Raw genomic sequence first — 20,055 nt, 5'->3', positions numbered from 1 at the left:
CAATCACACACAGGTATTTAGGTGTCATTTTTTTCAATTATCATTAGCCACCTTAGCATTTTTTGTTATCGCTATTGCCATCTTTGACAATCTTGTGTTTTTAAAAAAAAAAGCCACTTTAGATGTTTAAAGTGCTTGTGTCAAAGAGTCACCTTCGCCATTTCCTAAGCAAAGCGGAAGTGCTTGAGCATGTTTTGCGGAATGCAGAAGGAGGTTGTGTGCATACTGGACTCATTCCATAAGCAAAATGTTGTATTGACAGCATACAGGTTGAGTACTGCCTACGTTCTTGCTTTAAAAACATAACAACATGCATATAAACATGATTTATCTTCTTCTCAGTACGAGCACAAAAGAGCGAAACTATATTTTTCTGTTGCGCCATTATCAAAACTGACAATTAACTTAATTATTTTTTGTTCTTCAAAAGACCAGTAGTCAGAAATCTCCACATGGGTCTGAGAGTACATGGATGAGGAGCAGAAGAAAGAAAGGAACTGGATTTTTGCAAGTCCTTCTCTCCAGCTGTCAGACCCTCTCCATGTCCCATGGGGGGTTGCCACGGTGACAGGAGGCCACATGTCTTGGGGGCGTCGTCCTGCTCAAAGGACCCCATTGTACTTGTGCTAAGCCGTCTTCACCATGTCCGTCTGCCAGGGACGGTGGCTTCGGCTTCACACCCCTCACTCACACGTCCAAAAACAAGAGCCTCTATCGAGGGCACCATTCTGCCTGCCCACTTGAACAATACAGCAGCCTGTTCACAGTCATACCAAGTTCAACTCACTTAATAAAGGTGGGCACATCGTGTAATAAAAACAAATACAAAATGCTCCTCTTTTTCTTCTTTTAATACAGTCTAGTAAACTGATTCGTATCAATCATGATGTGGTAAATAACTTATTCTTCTGGTTTGCAGATCACTTCCTCTTGACTTCTTTCACTCATGTGACCGGCATGCTTGATGACAAGCAGTACCCCAAGACGACCACATGATGGCACTAAAGTCCTGCTGCGTCGCTCCAAAAGGTGAAGGCCTATTTGTCTAGCAGATGGGCAAGGCCTTGCTTGGCATTCAACCGCAAAGCAAAACCTTGGTGTCCTTCAGCCAAGTGACTCGGGCTTGATTTAGAAGTGGAGAGTCAATAACAATGGGATGGATACATCACACTCGGGTATCTCCCTATAGAAGCCAATTCTCCTGTGTAGACTGAATGTGAAACTCAAGTTGTTTCAACGCTGATTGCTAAAAACTTTGACACAGTGTTAATTTGGACAAGAAATTTCAATTTAATTTTAGTTATAGTTTTTTGACTGAAGTCAATCAACGTTTTAGTTATCTAATTATAATTTTGTTTTAGTACAAACTGACAATTTCCTTCAGCATACATTTAAACTTTTATACAGAAAAGTATAACTGTAGATTAACGCGCAGGAGAACATTTACCGTATTTTCCAGACTATTAGGTGCACATCTATATAAGCCCCAGTAACTCTTTTTTTTGGGGGGGGGGGGGACAAAGAAAATAACAAAAAAAAACAATATACAAGCCGCAACAGGCTATGAGCCTCAGTTTTCTACGTTGAAAAAAATAAGTTGTTTATACTGCATGTACAGAACGATTTTGTACAGTGAATGCACATAAAGGTACATATACATATTCTTAAAACAGTGCCTTTTAACAGGGCAACAAATTTGCTAATTAAAACAGAACAGACCCAAGAGAGAGAGAAAAAAAAAATCAAGATCCAAAGAAAAAGCTGCACAGCTGTATTAGCCGCATGGTTAAAACTCTAGGAAAAAAGTAGCCCCTTCTCAGGAGACTGAGGTCCTTTGGCGTTCGGGGAACACTCCTCAGGAACTTCTATGACTCAGTGGTTTCATCAGTCATCTTCTATGGAGTGGTCTCCTGGGCAGGAGGCATCTCGGGCCGGGACAAAAAGAGACTGGACAAACTGGTGAGGAGGACCAGCTCTGTCCTGGGCTGCTCCCTGAACTCTGTAGACTCAGTGGGGGGCAGGAGGATGACGGCAAAACTGTCATCAATGCTGGACAACCCAGCCCACCCACTCATTGACACTCTGAGAACACTCCACAGCTCCTTCAGTGATAGACTGTTACACCCTCGCTGTACAAAAGAGAGATTTCGCCGCTCCTTCCTGCCGACTGCTGTCAGACTTTTTAACAAGAACATTGGGTCAGGCCTACAAACGGGAGGGCATTAGTGCAATTGTGCAGTCCTAGGATGCAATATACACTACTACTGTACTTTCAGCCAATGGTGTACTTAAATATTGACCTGTTAGAATTATATTAAGAGGTTATTCTACATTTGCCGTGACACAGCTTTATTTTAATACGTAGGGCATATCACATGTTGCAAATCTAGTGAAGTAGATTATGCTTGAGTGTTTGCAGTTCGAGTGGAAATGCAGGAGAAAAGCTGACGCAATCAACATCGTGCTGAATCCTGATAAAAGATGTTTGCTGAAGTCTGCTGCAACTACGACGACACCTATGCTAAAGAAGAATGTCGAGAATAATAAAGAAACTCTTATGAAGTGGCTACAGAGAAATAACATAAGAACAATTATTAACAAATGTAATAAAGAGAAGTTTAATATCACACTGCACAACATTAACTACACGGTATAGGTTTTGTTGCTAATTTTGGTTCACACATTAACTAACAACTCTGGGAACAGCCACCTGCACCCAGGTTAAGGCGACTCAAAATCAACATGAGAGAAGTGCGGACGTGAGCAGGATCAACAACAGCTGCGACCAGAATAAACATACCCTTGATCTGTTGTGTAAACCTGTATTGTGATATAACTCATGATTTTCAATAAAAGGCCCAGGGAGGTGCAGTAAGCTTCAGAGATTCGACCCGATCACTGGGGTATCATCTCTCCTGGCTGCCAGACTCTTGCCACTTGGTGTCCGTGTCTATTTTGTCTCTGAATTTCCTACTTGTCATGGTAAGGGTCGCTTCACCACCTTTGATGTGATTCTCCCACGACATTTCAAAGTTCGGGCTGGATGGTGACTGGATCGAGCGGAGGGAACAGTGATGGCTGGAGGAAGACTGTGCACAGCAACTAATATTAAAACCCTCATCTTGAGGCCAGCCTCGCTTGAACATCCCGACGCTCGGCTCGATCACCATCCGACTGAACCAGAAGGGACAACACGGAACACCAGGGGTAAGATAAACTTTAAAAATAAATTATGTCTGATTGACGAACCTGACATGACCAATGATGTATTTTGTTTACCATCACAGTATTCTTATTACAGTACTTCTATCACTGCAGTATTTCTACCATTGCGGTACTTTTACTATTACAGTACTTTTACCATTGCAGTATATTTTATTATTGCAGTACTTTTTACCATTACAGTACTTTTATCATTGCAGTATTTTCTATCATTGCAGTACTTTTCTATCATTTCAGTACTCTTACCATTACAGTACTTTTATCATTGCAATATTTTTATCAATGCAGAATTTTCAATCATTCAGTAGTTTTTATCATTACAGCGTTTCCCGCTCTTGGAATGGACAGGCATTAGGAGTGTTTCCTTACACTTAGATACGTTTATACTGTGTATATTTGCATGCTTTTTATGAATGTCTGCTGCTAATGTTATACATTAACGGCTACATTACGCCGCCGACTCTGTGTGATCTATATCTTTGCTGCTGTAACACCTCAAATTTCCCCATTGTGGGACTAATAAAGGACATCTTTATCTTTTAGTCCAGAAAATACGGTAACACAACTAGGTCTTTCAATGAAAAATGTTGAAATTACATATATTGTCATCTCGAAATTTACGGAAACCAATATTTTTTCACGCAAATAAAAATCTAATCTCACAGGTGCATAATCGGTGTAAATTACCAGGTTTGAACATTACTCAAAATAAATTGCAGTGTGCAATCCTTAAATTAAATTTACATGCTTAGTAATCATGTTGTATGGTACTTATTACACACAAAATTCTTTTCAGTTCGCCAGACGTTAGACACGGCAACATACTGGAGAACAGCTCGTGATGTATATCCTGGAGATGCCTCTTCAAATACGTTGTGTTCTTCCCACGCATGACCGTTCCACATTCTTCACTTTTTTTCTTTATCATGGAACGTGAAACGGACCCACTCATCCTCTTGTCGCCTTCTACCAGCCGTAAACATTATCTCACACTTTCACCATCAAATGTCGCTCACGTGCTTCCTTCCCAGCAGTGCGATTGAAGCGGATGACTGGCGTCCGTTCACAGCTCCAGTCACCCTCTGATTGGTTCTCTTCTCGCCTAATCCACCTGTTCCATATTCTGAGTGGTTCTTTGAATGAATGAATGAATCCTTTGTTTGATTGAATTTTGTCAATGTGGTTTTTCATTTCGTCTTTTTTTTATTGACCAGATTGTCAATTTAGTCATTGTATCTAGGAATTACTTCTATGTTACTAATTTTCAGAAAGCTAATTCCTGCCTAATTCATCCAACCATTCCCCAGAGAATAAATACTTGCTTATACATGTGCACCCAAATTTTGGAGATAATCGGTTACGTGATGTTTTTTGGATGCAGAATTGTGATAAAAGTCACATTGGAGGCTTTCAGGCTGACTGCATTGTCAGCCATTATGCTATTAATGAAAATCTCTTCCAGGAAAGCAGATGCCATTGATGTCTTTACTTTTTTTCCTTACACACAGTGACTAACCAAATGCTGGAAAATTAATATATACCAGTCTGTACCTTTAAAGAAACAAGGTGATAGCACAAATTTAATTGTAGCATAGAAAAAATGAGATGAGTGTCATTTGTGTACATCGGCTGTAAATGGTTACAGGACAAAAAATTACACAAGATCAGGCATTTGGCTGATTATTTTAGCTGGTATTTGAAGAGCCATGTGGCAGATTGGTCGGGGACTACTTTTATTCCTCTTGTCTTCCGAGTCTCCACCAAGACATCATGGTTACCCACCAGCACCGAATGACTGGAGGGCTCATTTGCTTTCTGCACTACTACTTAGCCCTTCCCTCCATTTATTTTACATGAATCCCAGTAGCCTCTAACCTGGTCTGACAGATTGGTACAACGCTAAGGCCGTCTATCTATCCACTAAGAGAAAATATTGACTCATTGGCTCGATCTAGTGATTTTAGAGAGGGAAAGTGTGTGTGTGTGTGTGTGTGTGCGTGTGCTTTGGTTGGGTATTGATTGAGAGGATGTCTGCATAAGTGATTGGGCTCTCTGTGTATTGAATGGCTTGCATAGAGTAACGATGCAAATGATTAGTTAAGGACAAAAGTATCAGCACTTTCATTCCATGAAACAACAACCTTGCAAAATACATAATTCTGAAAGACAAAACAGATGTAAGGAATATTCGCGTGTATAGCAAAATCTCTCCAAGTACCAGCAAGCGGTGTGCCGAGTGTCCTCAGATAGGACCAGCTGCTAGAACAGTAGAACCGAAACTGCAACTCCACGTCTTCCTGCTGGTTCCTTTTAAAAATTCAGGAGAATTTTGAGGCACCCAAGCCAGACCCATGCCATTGTCTTTGTTACGTTGATTCCTTAGGCTGCGGCGCACGGACTGCTGCCTCCTGCTGGGAACACATTTGAAGACATCCTCAAAATTAAAGTCAGCCTGCCAGAAAGCCGGGCCACGGTGGACTTGTTTCTCCTCATCCGTCTTCTCGTTGGTCGGCATCTGAGGCTCCACAGGTGGCAGGTCGTCTATTGAAACACTGGCCTTCGTTAATCTCCGCCTTCTATCCCTCGGCCTTGATGAGCATCCGTTCGTCCCAAAGGCTCTTTTGTCAGACGACAATGGAGCTCCTGATGGATTTTCAAGAATAGAAACTGAAGTCCCAATGCCACTGATTGATGATTCACCAGGTTCATTCTTCAGGTATGCACGTTCAACTGTGAGAATTGGGAGAAATCAACATCACAACAGGAAATTCACTACTTCTGGCATGAAACATTTCATTGTTAAGATTTTAAAATGGGATATATTGTGGAAAATCTACTTATTAATGTTTGAATGCAAAAGGTGGGTCTACAGAGTGCATTGAGGGCGAAATGAAAAACCATTAACCACCACATACTTAAAAAGTTCCCTCAAAATTGTCGGGGTGTCTTTTTGTATGGCAACGTCATGCGCCACACACATGCTACACTATTTGACAAGAGTAATTTTGGACTCAATGCCGCGCACATGGATACTGGAATGCTTGGAACTGTATTACATCAGAACCTTTATCAAGAACTCAATGAGGCTGTGGACTACAATTCCAGAGGCCAACCCAAAGACAGTTGCACTGGTGAATATCAAATGTGGAGAGGAGATGCTCTGTCCTCGCTGCTGTTCTTCATAGGCCTGAACCCACTCAGTCAGATCATAACCAAGAGTGGTTTCGGGCACCAGTTCACAAGTGCAACAACAATTAGCCACCTCATCTACATGGATGACATACTCGCTTGATTCAACTCATAATCATATACATCAATGACATCAGAATGCCATTCGGACTAGATAAGTCTGTCATGGAAAGACAAGCCCCTGCTTGGCATGTACCACCATCAAATTGAAGACGTGTCCAACATCAACAAAACATACCATTGGCTGGAAAAGGCTGGACTGAAAGACAGTACAGAGGCGCTAATCATGGCAGCACAAGAAAAGATCTGGAGAACCCTCAAGCTCCTAGGCCTTGGGAAGAGGACTTGAGAGACCACCCAGGTATTTATTTATTTAAAAAAAAAAAATGTGACACACACACACACATACATATATATATATATATATATATATATATATATATATATATATATGAACTGAGCATGTGCAGCCTTTCATTAAGTAATTAAGTGATCCATTATCTGCATTATTGTATGCCAATTAAAAGCAAGTAGCCACTCCTACCTACACTGTTTTAATATGCCTTACAACTGTACAAAAATGTGATTTTGGTCAAGATTTTCTTTTTCACGGCTATATAAATAGATTGTATTGTGTATATAAAATTGTATCTATCACACCACAATTGTTAAAATGGCTTTAGAATTTAGATAATCATGCATCTTGCATAATTGGTAATACAAACCTTCATTTTAATTTTAGTGTTGTTAGTGTTAAAAGAGATAGTGAATACATGCACAAATGCGCTATATAAATAAAGTTGTATTGTATATGTCTCTTTTAAGTAACGGACAGCTATAAATCTGAAAGGTTTTTCACTTCATTATAAACATAACACTTCTAAAGCGTATCTTAACGAAATATACAAGTGTTAGACGAGCGTATATATTTACCTGTACAGCTGGTGGGACAGCGTTGCACTGCTGCTGACTGGTGGATGAACAATTCTGTGATGGGGCTGAGGCTAGGAATCTTGGATGCATATTTTCGAGAGCCGTAAAGAGAATGGTTGACTTCCTTTTTCCACCGATTTGCTGCTGTAGAGGCCAGCTGAGGAGACAGAAGGTGTGCCATCAATCTAATTCCACTAAAAAACAGACCATTACTCAAATCCTAATTTTGTTTAAAAAAAACTGTACTGACCAGTGGGTCATAAAATAATTTGCAATCAATTAATCAAAGTGCTGCGTATCATTAAAAAAAAGTACATTAGGCATCACTCGATGCAGAGCTGGCTGCTGACTCTCCTAGCCCTATGGATACATATAAGCACTTTTACACAATTTACAACGTTTCCATTTTTGAAAGAAATAAATTAGCACAAGACTTCTTTAAATGTGGTCAGGGACTTTAACCTGTTTGTCCAGTTCAAGGAATACACAATGTATTGGGACAGTGCATGTGACGTCATTGACTTATGTCCCTGCGTCATCAAGCATGGCAGCACCGGTTGGTGTTTTGGCAATTTTGCTGTTAAAGTCAAATCAAAACTTCAGTAGAGTTGTAGGACAGTAAAAACTCGCTCAATCTTCCAGTTGATGGGAGCTCAGCTGCCATTATTTGTACTATTTGCTGCGTCTGCATGATCTGCGGAGCAAGCGCAAGTCGCAAATACATTATCTTTTAGATTTTGATTGTTTTTCCAAGACTTAGATATAACTTACAATGAAGACGGCAGTATCAAGGACACCATTTACAGAAAACCCACAGACACGGACCAGTACCGCCCTCTGGGCATCAGAACATCCCACCACACACAAAATCTCAGTAGTCAGAACACTGTACAATTGGACCAGCATCATAACATACAGTAAAGACAGATAGGAGGAAGAAAACCATACATGCTCCCTCACACCTGGGACACCATCCTTCAACGGCGGCAGTGGGACAGAGCGCAGTTTTGATCAGGTCGGGGAGCCTTATTTTGAAGGTTCCCTGACCCGATCAGCCGTTTTAAGGCATGTCACGCGTGACAAGTGTGACAGTTCTGACGAAGGCTGAAGTGGCAGCCGAAACTGTCAGCGAGGTAAGAGTGTTTTGCTCGCCAGCAGAAAAAAGGTTTTTGTTAGAAAAAAAAAGAAAACTTGAAACTGATTGTAAAAGAAGACCAGATGAACGCCATATCGCTAAAGGAAATCCACCGAACGTTGCCAGTTTCTTGCTACTATGGTCAAATCCGCAAGGGGCCGCGGATTATGATTTAGACTGAAAAATAGAGAAAAATATGGTTTTATGTAAGGCTGCAAAGGAGAGTTGGTGAAGCTTGGAGACTTAAACATAGGTATGTAAGCAACGTGACGACTTCTGCTTCAGAGGCTGCTAAAGGTAACAGAAGTAGAGCTTTAAATTTGTGTTTTTAAGTGAATTAACACTGAACAATCTTCATCACAGTACGCCCCATCACAATTTTTTACGGGGACCAAGCGTCTTCCATTGAATTGTCGTGAGTGGTCGGTGTATGTAAAAAACACTCCAACTAACTTCGCTTTGCATAGGTTTCTGCCTATGACTGAGAGTTGAGCAGTGATGACTGTGAGTGTAAAGTGATATGAGTATTGTGGGAAATATCAATGAAAAATAAAGAGTAAGGCGAGCAAACTTGGGGCCCACCGTGACCATGTTCATGATTTATAATAAAAGGTGTGACAAACACTGAATGTCCCACGTTATATCCTTTAGAGATGCTACAGTTATGTATCTTTATTTTTTCTTTCTCTCTTCACGTCCAAAGCGGGCAATGGGGCAGAGTAAGCGGCCGCGAGGGGCAATTGAGAGAGAGCGTAATAGCAGACAATTTCCTAATATTAATTAATATGAAAATATTGTTTACTGTTCAGTAAGAACAGTGTTAATATACATCGACCTTGACAAACGTTTGTGTAATTTGTAGATGAGCTTAAAGTTAATTTTCCTGAAAACCTAACTGAGCTGTGTGTGCGTTTGTGTGTACGCGCGCGTGTGGTTGCTGGGTGGCGGCAATGGCTTGAGTAATCAAAAGAATAATCGATGGGATAATCGATTCTAAAAAAAATTAGTCTGTGACAGCCCTATGGCATCTAACATAATATATATTGCAGTATCATTTGAGCCCTAACTTCCTAACAATACTCAGATGATATGAAACTCAAAACAGACTCTGTGTAACACAAGCCTCAAAAAACCCACCTTAATCGTCTCAGAAGGCTTGGCAGCAGAGCGAATCGACCTCCTCAAAGGTTTGCTCTTCTCAGGGAGCTAAAGGGAAGAGAAAATTGGCAGAAACATGATGAACACGATATGGACCATCTCACAAACACACAAGCACATAAGAGGGATATGCTGAAATGTGATTATGTTCATATTGAATGGAATTAAACAGTAGATCTGTTGGCAGCTGTTAGATAAAGCTGACTGATAAAAAGAAAATCATGTTTGCTAAATAGTGAGATCGGCAGTCATAATACCTTTCTCTTCCGACTACGAGCAGCTGGAAATTCATTAGTGGATTCAGATTTAGCCACTGTCTGCAATGGAAAACATTCATTTTGAAGTCAGAAAAACAAAACAAAACAAAAAAAAAAAAACAACAACAAAAAAATTTTTTTTTAAAAAAACCTCCAAAGTTGAATGTTGACCTCTGAGGTGATGCATTTTATTTCACTGACACTTTTCCCCATTCCATACAATGTCAAATATATTCATTTTCTGCAGGCTTAATCTAGCTAGTGGCTATAATTAAAAATTTCTTAACTGATCAGGCAGTTTTCAAAAGCAACATTTAACATTCTTAGCTATCTCACAGATTTGGACAGGTTAAATTCAGTAAAATAAAACTCACCAAAAAATACTCAACAAACATTGGAGTGGAAAGGCAACAGCTGGAGCGTCTAAAGTGTTCATAGGTGTTAGCGTGAGCGCCAATCGGTGTTTGTTTCGATGTAACCTGCAATTCAGTGGTTAGCACTCCAGGGTGCAGACAGGTGTCAATTGCTCACTCAAATGGCTGGATGTTTGTCAGTCAGCATTCAGCAAAAGAACATAGCCACTAAGCTCAAGATATTCTGTTTTGCGCTTGGTTTAGTTTCAGGTTTTTTTTCATATTTGTTTTTTGTGTAAAGGTTCATGTTAAAATTCAATATTCTAACTTACAATTTTCATCCTTCACGAATTATAGACTTGCTACAGCAAAGGTGTTATTCATTTTTGACAGACTACTGCAGTCGACAGAAGTTATTGAGGAACATAACATTTTATAAAAAGTGTCAATTATTCATTCTACTCGGAGTATATTATTGATTTTTTTTTTACTCTTATTTTTGTGTTTGCAAATATTGTCAGTTACCTTTGGCGGCTGGCAATAGCATCATTAAATCTTATAAATAATTAAATAGAGCTAGAAACAGTCAATGGAAACAGCAACAAGTCCAAAAATCCACACCTCCCCATCCTCACAAATAAATGTAGACACACCCATACGCGCACACAGGCAGCACCTATTGTTATATAAAGACATTGCAAGCCAGAGGATCACAACTACAGAAGATGCTGCCACAGAGAACACAAGTTTTAAAATGAAAAAGATCTTAACGGCAACAGTCGCGGTGGTTCTGATGCCCTGTTCCAGAGGTGCGGGCCATAACGGTTGAATGCAGCCTCTTAGTTTTTTTCTGTCTTGGAATAGTTAAAAGGCTGGTGCCAGAAGAACTCAGAGCCAGCGAGGGTTGATAAGATAAAAACATCAGATAGGTATGATGATACAAGACTGTTAAGACATTGAAAATCTAGTAAAAGAACCTTAAAATCAGTCCTGAAACACACAAGGAGCAAGTGCAGTAATCTTAAAAGTCTTTGCCCGCACACGAGCCTCTGAGTTCTGAAGGAATTTTAAGTTGGAGATGGAGTTTTTTGGATGAACAGTGAGCAGGGCATTTACAACAATCTAAATTAAAGGAAATAGAAGCTGGCACCTCCAAATTAGCCTCATAGAGAAACTGGTGCACTCTGGCTATAACTTTAAGATGGTAAAAACTTATCACAGTTACATGCTTGATGTGTGAAATAAAATCAAGTTTGGAATAAAAAATGACATCCAGGTGCTTTACATACATATTGTGAGGGTTTAAATCTTATCGTTTTGGTAACAGTTTATCTATTTTTTGCCTCTAGGACCAACAACTAAAATCTCAGTTTTGGCTTTGCTTAGCTGTCGGAAATTCACTGCTATCCATGACTAAACGTTTAAAATACAATTAAGAAGGGTAATTAATTCTAATTGTAGTATAAAGGCTTCATCACGATTTCCGTTGTTCCCCATTAATGGATCTCTTCTGTGGTGGCATCACAAAAGTTATAGAAAAAGCAAATGTTTAACCAAGTCAATCCTTTAGATGTTCTGTGAGTTTTCTGAAATTTGGTGGCGATATTACTCATTATTGTGTTTTGAACTGATTTCGAGAAATTTAGTTTTTCAAGAAAATTTTAAACATATAAAATAATTACACAATTAATGTCCAACATTGGAGATTTCACTGTAAGATAACAACAACTTATGTAAATAAACAAGACTAGACAAACAACCTTTTTTTCCAAGTTCCTCAATCTAGGTGCAGCTTTACTGACGGTTGCAGGTTGTTCCTCCTCTGACAAAGATTCAAGTTTGTTCAGGGCATTCGGCTGGTAGGTTGGACTTGTCTCAGACTCTTCTTCTAAGGGGAAAAAAAAAATCAATGAATTCAGTTGCTTAACCTCAAATATGATACAATTAGACATTTAAAAAAAATAACTGCGATTTTCCAAGTCACAAATACATTATTAACTCACGGCACATAAAAAACCCCCATACCTTTCAGGCTGTGAATCATCAAGTGAATAATAACAGCCGTAGCATTAGCAACACAGAATTCAGACCCAGAATTAGAATATTGAATGTTACAGCCTTTTGCTGACATTATTTATATAGTCATTTTGTAGCACAGCCAAGGCGCCGAGTGTCAGCCATGTTAGACAATTTTGACCTTTGATCTTCAAAGGCCCACAGAACATTGTGTTTTATGGCAAAATGACATGGAACTTACCAAAAGATTAGGCTCTCTTCTGTCATCAAAAAACAAAACAAAACAAAAAAAAAAACAACTTATTTCTACAGTTTGTCATTTTTTTGTAGTCTACAGGTGAACATAGGCAAGGTTAATTGAAAATCTCTCCCACACATTTCTTCTAATCAACAGAAATTTGAATATTCTTAATGGCTCTTCATATTTTCTCAATGCACATCGTCAGTAAAAAAAGTTTATTAGGGTTTTTTACCTGTTGTTACCACTGGAGAAAGCACCTCAGTATGAAAAGCATTATTCACCTGGGGATCATTTATTAATTCTGGAAAAAAAAAAGGATCAACATTTTGCATTCTGCTAACTTCACACTACAATTGAGTGTCAATAAAATGCAATATCCAACCTGTATCCGTCATAAATGCAGTGTCACCCTCTTCCATTGAAGGAAAAACAATCTAGATGCATCAAAATAAAACGCACAGAATTATTTTTTCCTACCAAACAGTAGGTAATTTTCTTCTAAAAATTTTTAAATTTGAGTTTTGATATAAACGTTATACTAATGGATAGCTGTCCTATCTAACTGTGCAATAGCAATAAAGGATTTAAAAAAATACATTGTACTTATTTTTTAAAATAAGGGTAAAAATAACGGAACGTGAACAAAGCCTTGTTAACGTATGATTTTGCTCACACAAGATTGTTTTGTTTGTGACAACCTTTGGTGGCAACATTCTGTCACTTAGTGAACAAAAGAAATGTGAATGATTGTCGCAAAATTGCATGTGGATGTATGAAAATATGATAATCATAGTCAAAGCTCGCAATATTTTGGAAGATTGGGTTTTCTCATTTGCGTTGCCTCATTCAAACACATTTGCATATTAACAGTTGGGATAAGGCATGCAACAGGCCCCCATATGTCAATGAAGGGCTGAGAGGTGAGTTGCGAGTACAATCTGGAGCTGAAGAAAGTGAAGAGTCTGGCGACAAGATAAAGGGAACAGTGTACAAAGCTCACACGGAAATGTTTCAGTGTCTAGTAAAAGTGCTGGTCAGATATCTTAAAGATCATATGACATAGAAAAAAAGCTGAATCAGGAGAGAGTTTATCTGGAAAGTTGACTGAGTTCCTTGTGGTTATTGGTTTTTGTTTAATTAATATCCTAGTGAGACTGCTGTAATTTACATCATTACAGTGAAAATAAATATTTTGTTAAAGCTGGATTTTCTATAAAAGAGGTATTAATTAGCACATTGTCATATTATTTCTGTCAAGTAAGACTTGAAATACAGTTTTGTTTAATGTTTAATTCTTATGTATGGTCTTCTTTTGAATGCAACTCAACATTTGGGTTGAAATGCAGAACAATAAAATAATTTGGAATCATTAAAATGGAATTAAATAAAAAGAATTAGACTCTTAACAATGCACATTGCACACATAGATGTGCAAAGCTTGGCGGGCGCCAGTCTTATATAATGTAGCACTGGGAAAACCTTGCTATGCCTCCATCAAAACGGGTGCAATCAAATCCTATGTGGTGCGACTAACTGAAAGCTGGCAGCATTAGTGCTACCGATGCAAAGAGGTTTTTGTTTAAAAAAAAAAAAGTGATGTGAAAAACCACGATGGAGGGCCGTTTACAGCAGGTACTTATTAATGGGGAAAATGGTTTGGGGCAGTATTGCTTCACTAATTTGTTGAAAAAGGAAATTAACAATGTCTGAAAACTGGGCCATTTTCACATCACAATCTAAGTAATTTTCTAATACTGTATTTAAAACCAATAACAATAAATAAAATACAGGAAACATACCTTTTGAATCCTCTCCACTCCATCTTCGGCTATATGCAGCATTCTGTGATTATTTGACATTGCAAGCACCGGGGAGGCACCAAACACACTGCTGAGGTCTGGCTGGGCTTGTCGTGTGTAAGGTTCGTTCCTCTGTGGTGTTTTTAATGTAGAGGTCAGCTTTAGGATTCCACCTGGTGTGGAGACTCGAGGTGGTTTTTCCCCCTTCTGCAGTGGGGTGCTGGGAGGCAGTTGCTTGTCAAAGAACTCAGGGGAAAGAGGGCAACCAAAATGCACTCGCTTCTTTTTCTTCATGGCTGCAGATGCCCCAGAGGACTCATTCTCTTCTGTAGGCACAAGAACGATGAAGATTGGAGGCATTCAAGAGAAGTTACACTTTTTGTAAGGACAACCCCATGACTAGAAGTGTGGAGTTTGCACGTTCTCCCCGTTGCCTGCGTGGGGTTTCTCCGGGTACTCCGGTTTACCCCCACATTCCAAAAAAGAACAAGGTAGGTTGATTGAACACTCAATTGTTCCGAGGTGTGATTGTGAGGGGGAGTGGTTTTGTCTTTGTGTGCCCTGCGTTTGGCTGGCAACCAGTCCAGGGTGTCCCCCGTCTACTGCCCAAAGATAGCTGGGCTAGGCTCCAGCACAGAAAAGCGGCTCAGATAATGGATGGATTCAGGGTGCATCTAATATGTTGTTTGTACATCATCACCAATTAACATCTGCCCACGTCTGCCTAGAGTTAGACAATGGCTCAAGATGATCATTTGATTATCAAAATAGTTGTGGATTTATTTCATTATCGCTTCATCTTGACACCGCTAATGTAATATTTTTGGAACCAAAATAAAAGAGTAGATTCTTGCATTATCGAGAGCAGTGTGTTTTACCTGCTGATGTCGTCGCCATTGGAGAGGTGAGATATGAGAACTGGAAAACAGAGAACGATGCCTCTGGTGAAGTTGATCTAAGGTCACCGGGCTGTGCTCTGCAGGGGCTTTGGGCTTCAAACACATTTTCCTGCTGAGAAAGAAATAAGTTATATTGACATTCTATTGGACTGCAGTACAAGTTTATCATACTGGGATTAGCAACTCTGTTATTGATAATGTTCCCATAGTTACACAGTAAACACACAGTGGCATAACTTTAGTGTGAAAGGTGTGGGACTTGTGATTTTACGATTTTAAATGCATGAATCTGGTGAACTTTGAGGGCCACATGGAGAACAATTATGTCTGAAACAACAGTCTAAAGGCGTAACTCTCGAAGTGTCGTATGGTGTGGGCCCCTTCTGATGACAAAACAAAATACTTTCAAAGGTTCCAATCAGTAGGACACCCAAAAAAAGTGTTTTAATTGGCTTGAGAGAACAAGAAAGAATTAATGACATCAGTGAAGGAAGTCATTGGTCAGAGTGATAATACCTCCTTGTCAGTCCCATTCAAGTGAAGATCTGGAGTTTGTGCTTCTCTAATGTGCACTTCACAGCCTTTGAGGGGGCCGACACAGCGCTTCTTTCTGGGTGCAGGTGACACCACGCAATGGTGGTTCTCTTTCCCTTCTTCTTGGTTGCATTCATCTGAAATGAATGGGATGTCATGATTTTCCAAATCCTTGACTCGATTTGATTTTCTATTGAAGAGTCAGGATTTGATTCCCAATTTATTCAATTGTTTTATAACCCCATAAACAACTGCACACACGCATGCATTTGTTTAGAGGGTAACAATCAAATAATAATAATTCTCTTATCAAATTTCTCCCCATAGTTTTTGGTCAATGACACGAAGTGACGTCAGAACCACAGTAATGATTTTGCCAGCTAAAATGACGCACTTAAAAAGTGAGCAGCTGGAACGCCAAATGTGTCAGGCTGTCAGCATCAAAGTGTGCAGAGTCATTTATGTCTACTACCTTTGAAAAGTAATTCGACAGCGTTTCCCAGCCATTATAGAGTGCTGGTAATGTTTGCCAGCGCTGGAGCCACCGCTAAAGACTGACAACAGGCGCCATACAACACAATGTCAGCATAATTAAGTCAGGGTAATGTTTTAGTGCCCTTAATTGGCAAGTGAACGTTATTTCAGGACGTCGCACTGCTGTTGAAGTCGGTAGCAACAGTGTGACGGCTAACGGCCCCAAACAGGGTCTGGACGACAAGTCAAGTCAGCCAGTATGCTGCCACATGCTGCCGGGAACAACTTAAATAAAAAAAGTGTACCAAGGCATGCATGTGCACATGGTACACACACCTTTAAAAAAAACAAAAAAACACCTGAGGTACCCACACTACTCGAGGATTTGTTTTGTTTCATTCTTAATGTCATTGACAGGTTACTTACACTATGATTGTAAATAATGATTACGATATTTTTATAATCGATTCAACTCACTATATTCGATCTACCATTTTTATCACATTGGATTTGTCATTTTTTGGACTATAATGATCAGAATTTTGAGCGCGAGTCCAAGTTCTGGAAGTGGTATGTATTTAGCATTTTACTTGCTTTGACTTGGGCATATTTCTTTTTCAATTTTCTCTCTCTCTGTAGCACAAGGAATCTCAAAGGCTAACTACATAGCTCGCTGGTACAGATATGACTAAAAGCACCGTAAACAGCCCGGTTAGCGACGTGCCCATGTGCAAACCACGTTGCGGCGGGCAACCGCATTCCCGTCAAAGCCAAAGCATGCACACAATATATAAAGGATAACGTGGATCATCAAATAAACAGCCACAAATATAGAACATTTCAAAGACAAGCCCAAAAATATGTTTACCTTTCAAAGGGTTTTTCATAGTTTCCTTTTTGCAACTGTGCTCTATTTTCTAATGCCATCTACAAAATTGGAATGCACTGAGACTTTGCCCCCGGAGAGTCGTAGTGTGCTTTATGTACTCTTATGGTAGGGTGCTTCAGACGTGTCAAAATCTTAGTGACTAACCATTGTTGAGAATTTTATTATTTTTTTAAATCCAGTATCAACGACTTACGATAAAGGTCATCCTTTGTCTTCATGCAACCTCCAGTGTTGTTGCCCTGCCTCGGCATCAGATCACAGACCTCGCTCTCCTCCACCTCCATCAGGCTCTGGAAGCAAGTTATTTTCTGCTTCAGGCTGGATGCTCCCCGAGAAAGGAAGGGGCTACCTCTGACAAGCTGCAGAGAGTTCAGATAGCGTACACAACAAATCTGCTCAGTGCTACAAGTCAACATTTCAATGTGAGTGACAAAACAAGTACTTGTATGAATAAATTCAAATAAGTCCATTGTTGTTACTTTTTAATATTAAAACGTGTGAATAGAAAATCAATCAAAGTGAATCGAATCGGGCCCTTGGGTATCAAATCGAATTTGGAAATTTGAATCGATACCCAGCCCTACATGAAAGCCATCAATGTTTTGCCTTGTTTGATTACACAGGCATTTACAGTGCTGGTGATATGCCATGGCAAATGTAAGAATAATGCAGTCTGCTGTTCCAGAAGACATCAATGTCGCTGGACATGAACACAGCGCTGTCACTACTTAACATCACCTACAATATACAGGCTGAAATAGCCATTGGTGATTCACAGATTAGCATAGTAAACAAGGGCAAGTGTGAATAAATGTATAACTGTATTCCCAAAGCATCACTTTGCTTGTAGTGACAATTAAGCATTATGACCGACATGTGGAATGTAACAATGAAAATATTCAAATAAACACATTTTTGCAGCTGGCCATAATGAGATGCAATACAGGCAAAGGATTTCACAAGTTTGGCAGAAACCACACAATTAAAAAGATTAATAACTTGAGAAAGTTTGTTTTCAACTGTCTGCATTTACATCTCACATTACAATTTGCATTTTGACATGCCCAAAAGAATCAGGATGTTGAGTGAATCTATATCCCTGAATATCCTTGAAACGTGACGGAGTGTAAACAGAAGGATGTTCAAGTTACTTCCCAAAATTGTGACAACAAAGCATACACTACCTAGTGGTGACTACTTCTCACCTCTGGAGTTCGACAGTTTGAAGAATTCCTCATTTTTTGTTGTGCAATGAAGCGGATGAGCGAGTTTGTTTCTGGTGAGCCCCTCACACCGACATTGGACCTTCTTCTTGCCTTTAATTGTGCCAAACGAGACTTTTCTGGAGTAAGAAACACAAATATAATTGATCACATTTGCCTTCTGACACGATATTGTACCAGTTCTCACCTTTGCATCCTGTTGGTGCTGTGTTGAAACTTTTGACAGTAATGCCAAACTGAGTAGGGGTGAGTTTCAGAAAATCAAGAGGCTCCCTTGGATCAGTTGCAGAATCCTCCTCTGAAGTGGGCAGCATGTTGCTCTCGTCTGTCTCCTTATCCACGATGGCCATTTGTTCAGTGGGCATCTGCATAAGACATAATTTTAACTACAATGCAAACACATGTATCTACATGTATAGTGGTTGACTGTGAATTCAAATCAGTTGATCACGATTGGTGTCAACAATTCAGAAGCTAGCTACTCAGAACGTCTGAATACAATTGAAGATAGATCAGGCATAATTGAATTATAACTGATAAATTCAATTATTTTGTGATTGTTTGTTTTTAGAAAAATGCTGTTTTGCCGTTAACGAACGAGACCTCCAGACATTAGTGACTGGAGCTACAATTTACAACAAGTACTCACCTTGTAAATATAAAGCTAAAAAAAGACAGGGGGGCCGATCATAAAAAATAGATATCTACATAAGCGAAAAAAAACACCGCGTTACAAAGATCAATCATTATCATTGTATATTACATTAAAATATACTACAAATCCAAACGTTTCAAATTACGCTCCACAACAACACAACAAGTTGCATTCAGATCCTTCCGCAAAAACGTCATCTCAAACACTTAAACGACACTCCCCCAAACAAATATCGCTGTATCATTTAGCTGTAAAACTCAAATAGGTTCATTAATAATACCACAAATTAGTTTCGTTAAAATGACCCAATAAACAATATAAATCAACATGAAATAACACGTTACACTAAGTACTAACCTGTATCGCGCATGTATCCAAGCAAAACTGGAACTATGTTAATATGAATTGTCCAATAGAAATGCGACAATTTCTCACGTGACTCGCAAATACAGTTGAGTTTATTTTCCCGTTTACATGAAAGTTATGACCATGGATTACCATTTGTAATTGCGTAATGTGTCACATACGTTATCAATTACCGTATCACGTGCGTTAAGAAATAATCCACAAATTTGAAAATATAGGAATATAATCCCATTGATTTGGCAGCCACGGTCATCCAGCTGTTATTAAATTGTACGATAGGTGGCGCCGTCGGTGATGCAGATGGTGTCTCGCGTTGCTAAAATGGGAATTTTCTGTTTAGGGATGGTTGTATTATTATATCTACACTGAATCAAAGTACTTCTTTGTTTCAAGTCAAATGAACCTAGCAGTTAAGATAATCACTTCTGACTGCATACATCAATCTCAGTAGCATAAAATCATCTCTCAGGTAAAAATGCGTCTTCCCAACGTTGCTAGATGCACTAAGCAAACTAAAATGAACAGTAAGAGACTAAGGGGGCTATTCAAATAATTTTACAAATTATACTATCTCATGATTTCAATAAATCACTTTGAGATTTTGTTAAAATTGAAAATATGTTTGTAGATTAAAGCAAAAACAAACAAACAATCAAAAAACAGTCCAAAAACAACTAATAAAAATGCCTGATTTTCTTTTATTTTTTGTTGT

The 20,055-nt window shown here is 39.1% G+C and overlaps 1 protein-coding gene across 1 annotated transcript; it reads right to left on the bottom strand.

Moving 5' to 3' along the window:
• Nucleotides 1-5,319: 5,319 nt before the first annotated feature.
• cdca2 (cell division cycle associated 2) lies at nt 5,320-18,693 on the bottom strand. Its single transcript, XM_088301005.1, has 13 exons — nt 18,510-18,693; nt 18,305-18,441; nt 17,293-17,458; nt 15,719-15,873; nt 15,182-15,314; nt 14,304-14,629; nt 12,887-12,938; nt 12,737-12,805; nt 12,008-12,135; nt 9,895-9,954; nt 9,617-9,685; nt 7,345-7,501; nt 5,320-5,952 (listed from the first exon to the last, which is right to left on the bottom strand). Exons 1-13 carry the CDS (start codon nt 18,691-18,693, stop codon nt 5,465-5,467), a joined length of 2,124 nt encoding a protein of 707 aa, XP_088157131.1. The 3' UTR covers nt 5,320-5,464.
• Between the last annotated feature and the right edge of the window lie 1,362 nt (nt 18,694-20,055).

The sequence above is a fragment of the Idiotropiscis lumnitzeri genome, chromosome 1, assembly GCF_059441095.1.
Source record: "Idiotropiscis lumnitzeri isolate Australia: NSW breed Sydney's pygmy pipehorse chromosome 1, RoL_Ilum_1.0, whole genome shotgun sequence".
NCBI lineage: Eukaryota > Metazoa > Chordata > Actinopteri > Syngnathiformes > Syngnathidae > Idiotropiscis > Idiotropiscis lumnitzeri.
This window is presented reverse-complemented; position numbering and strand designations above follow the sequence as displayed.

What these genes read in the sequence shown, in the direction of transcription:
- cdca2 (XM_088301005.1), bottom strand. Translation starts at nt 18,693, where the DNA reads ATGCAGATGCCCACTGAACAAATGGCCATCGTGGATAAGGAGACAGAC. An exon ending in TTCTCCAGTGGTAACAACAG is followed by an intron (nt 12,136 to 12,736) that starts GTAAAAAACCCT and finishes TTTTCCCCTTAG; the next exon opens with AAGAAGAGTCTGAGACAAGT. An exon ending in CTCGTAGTCGGAAGAGAAAG is followed by an intron (nt 9,686 to 9,894) that starts GTATTATGACTG and finishes TCTTCCCTTTAG; the next exon opens with CTCCCTGAGAAGAGCAAACC.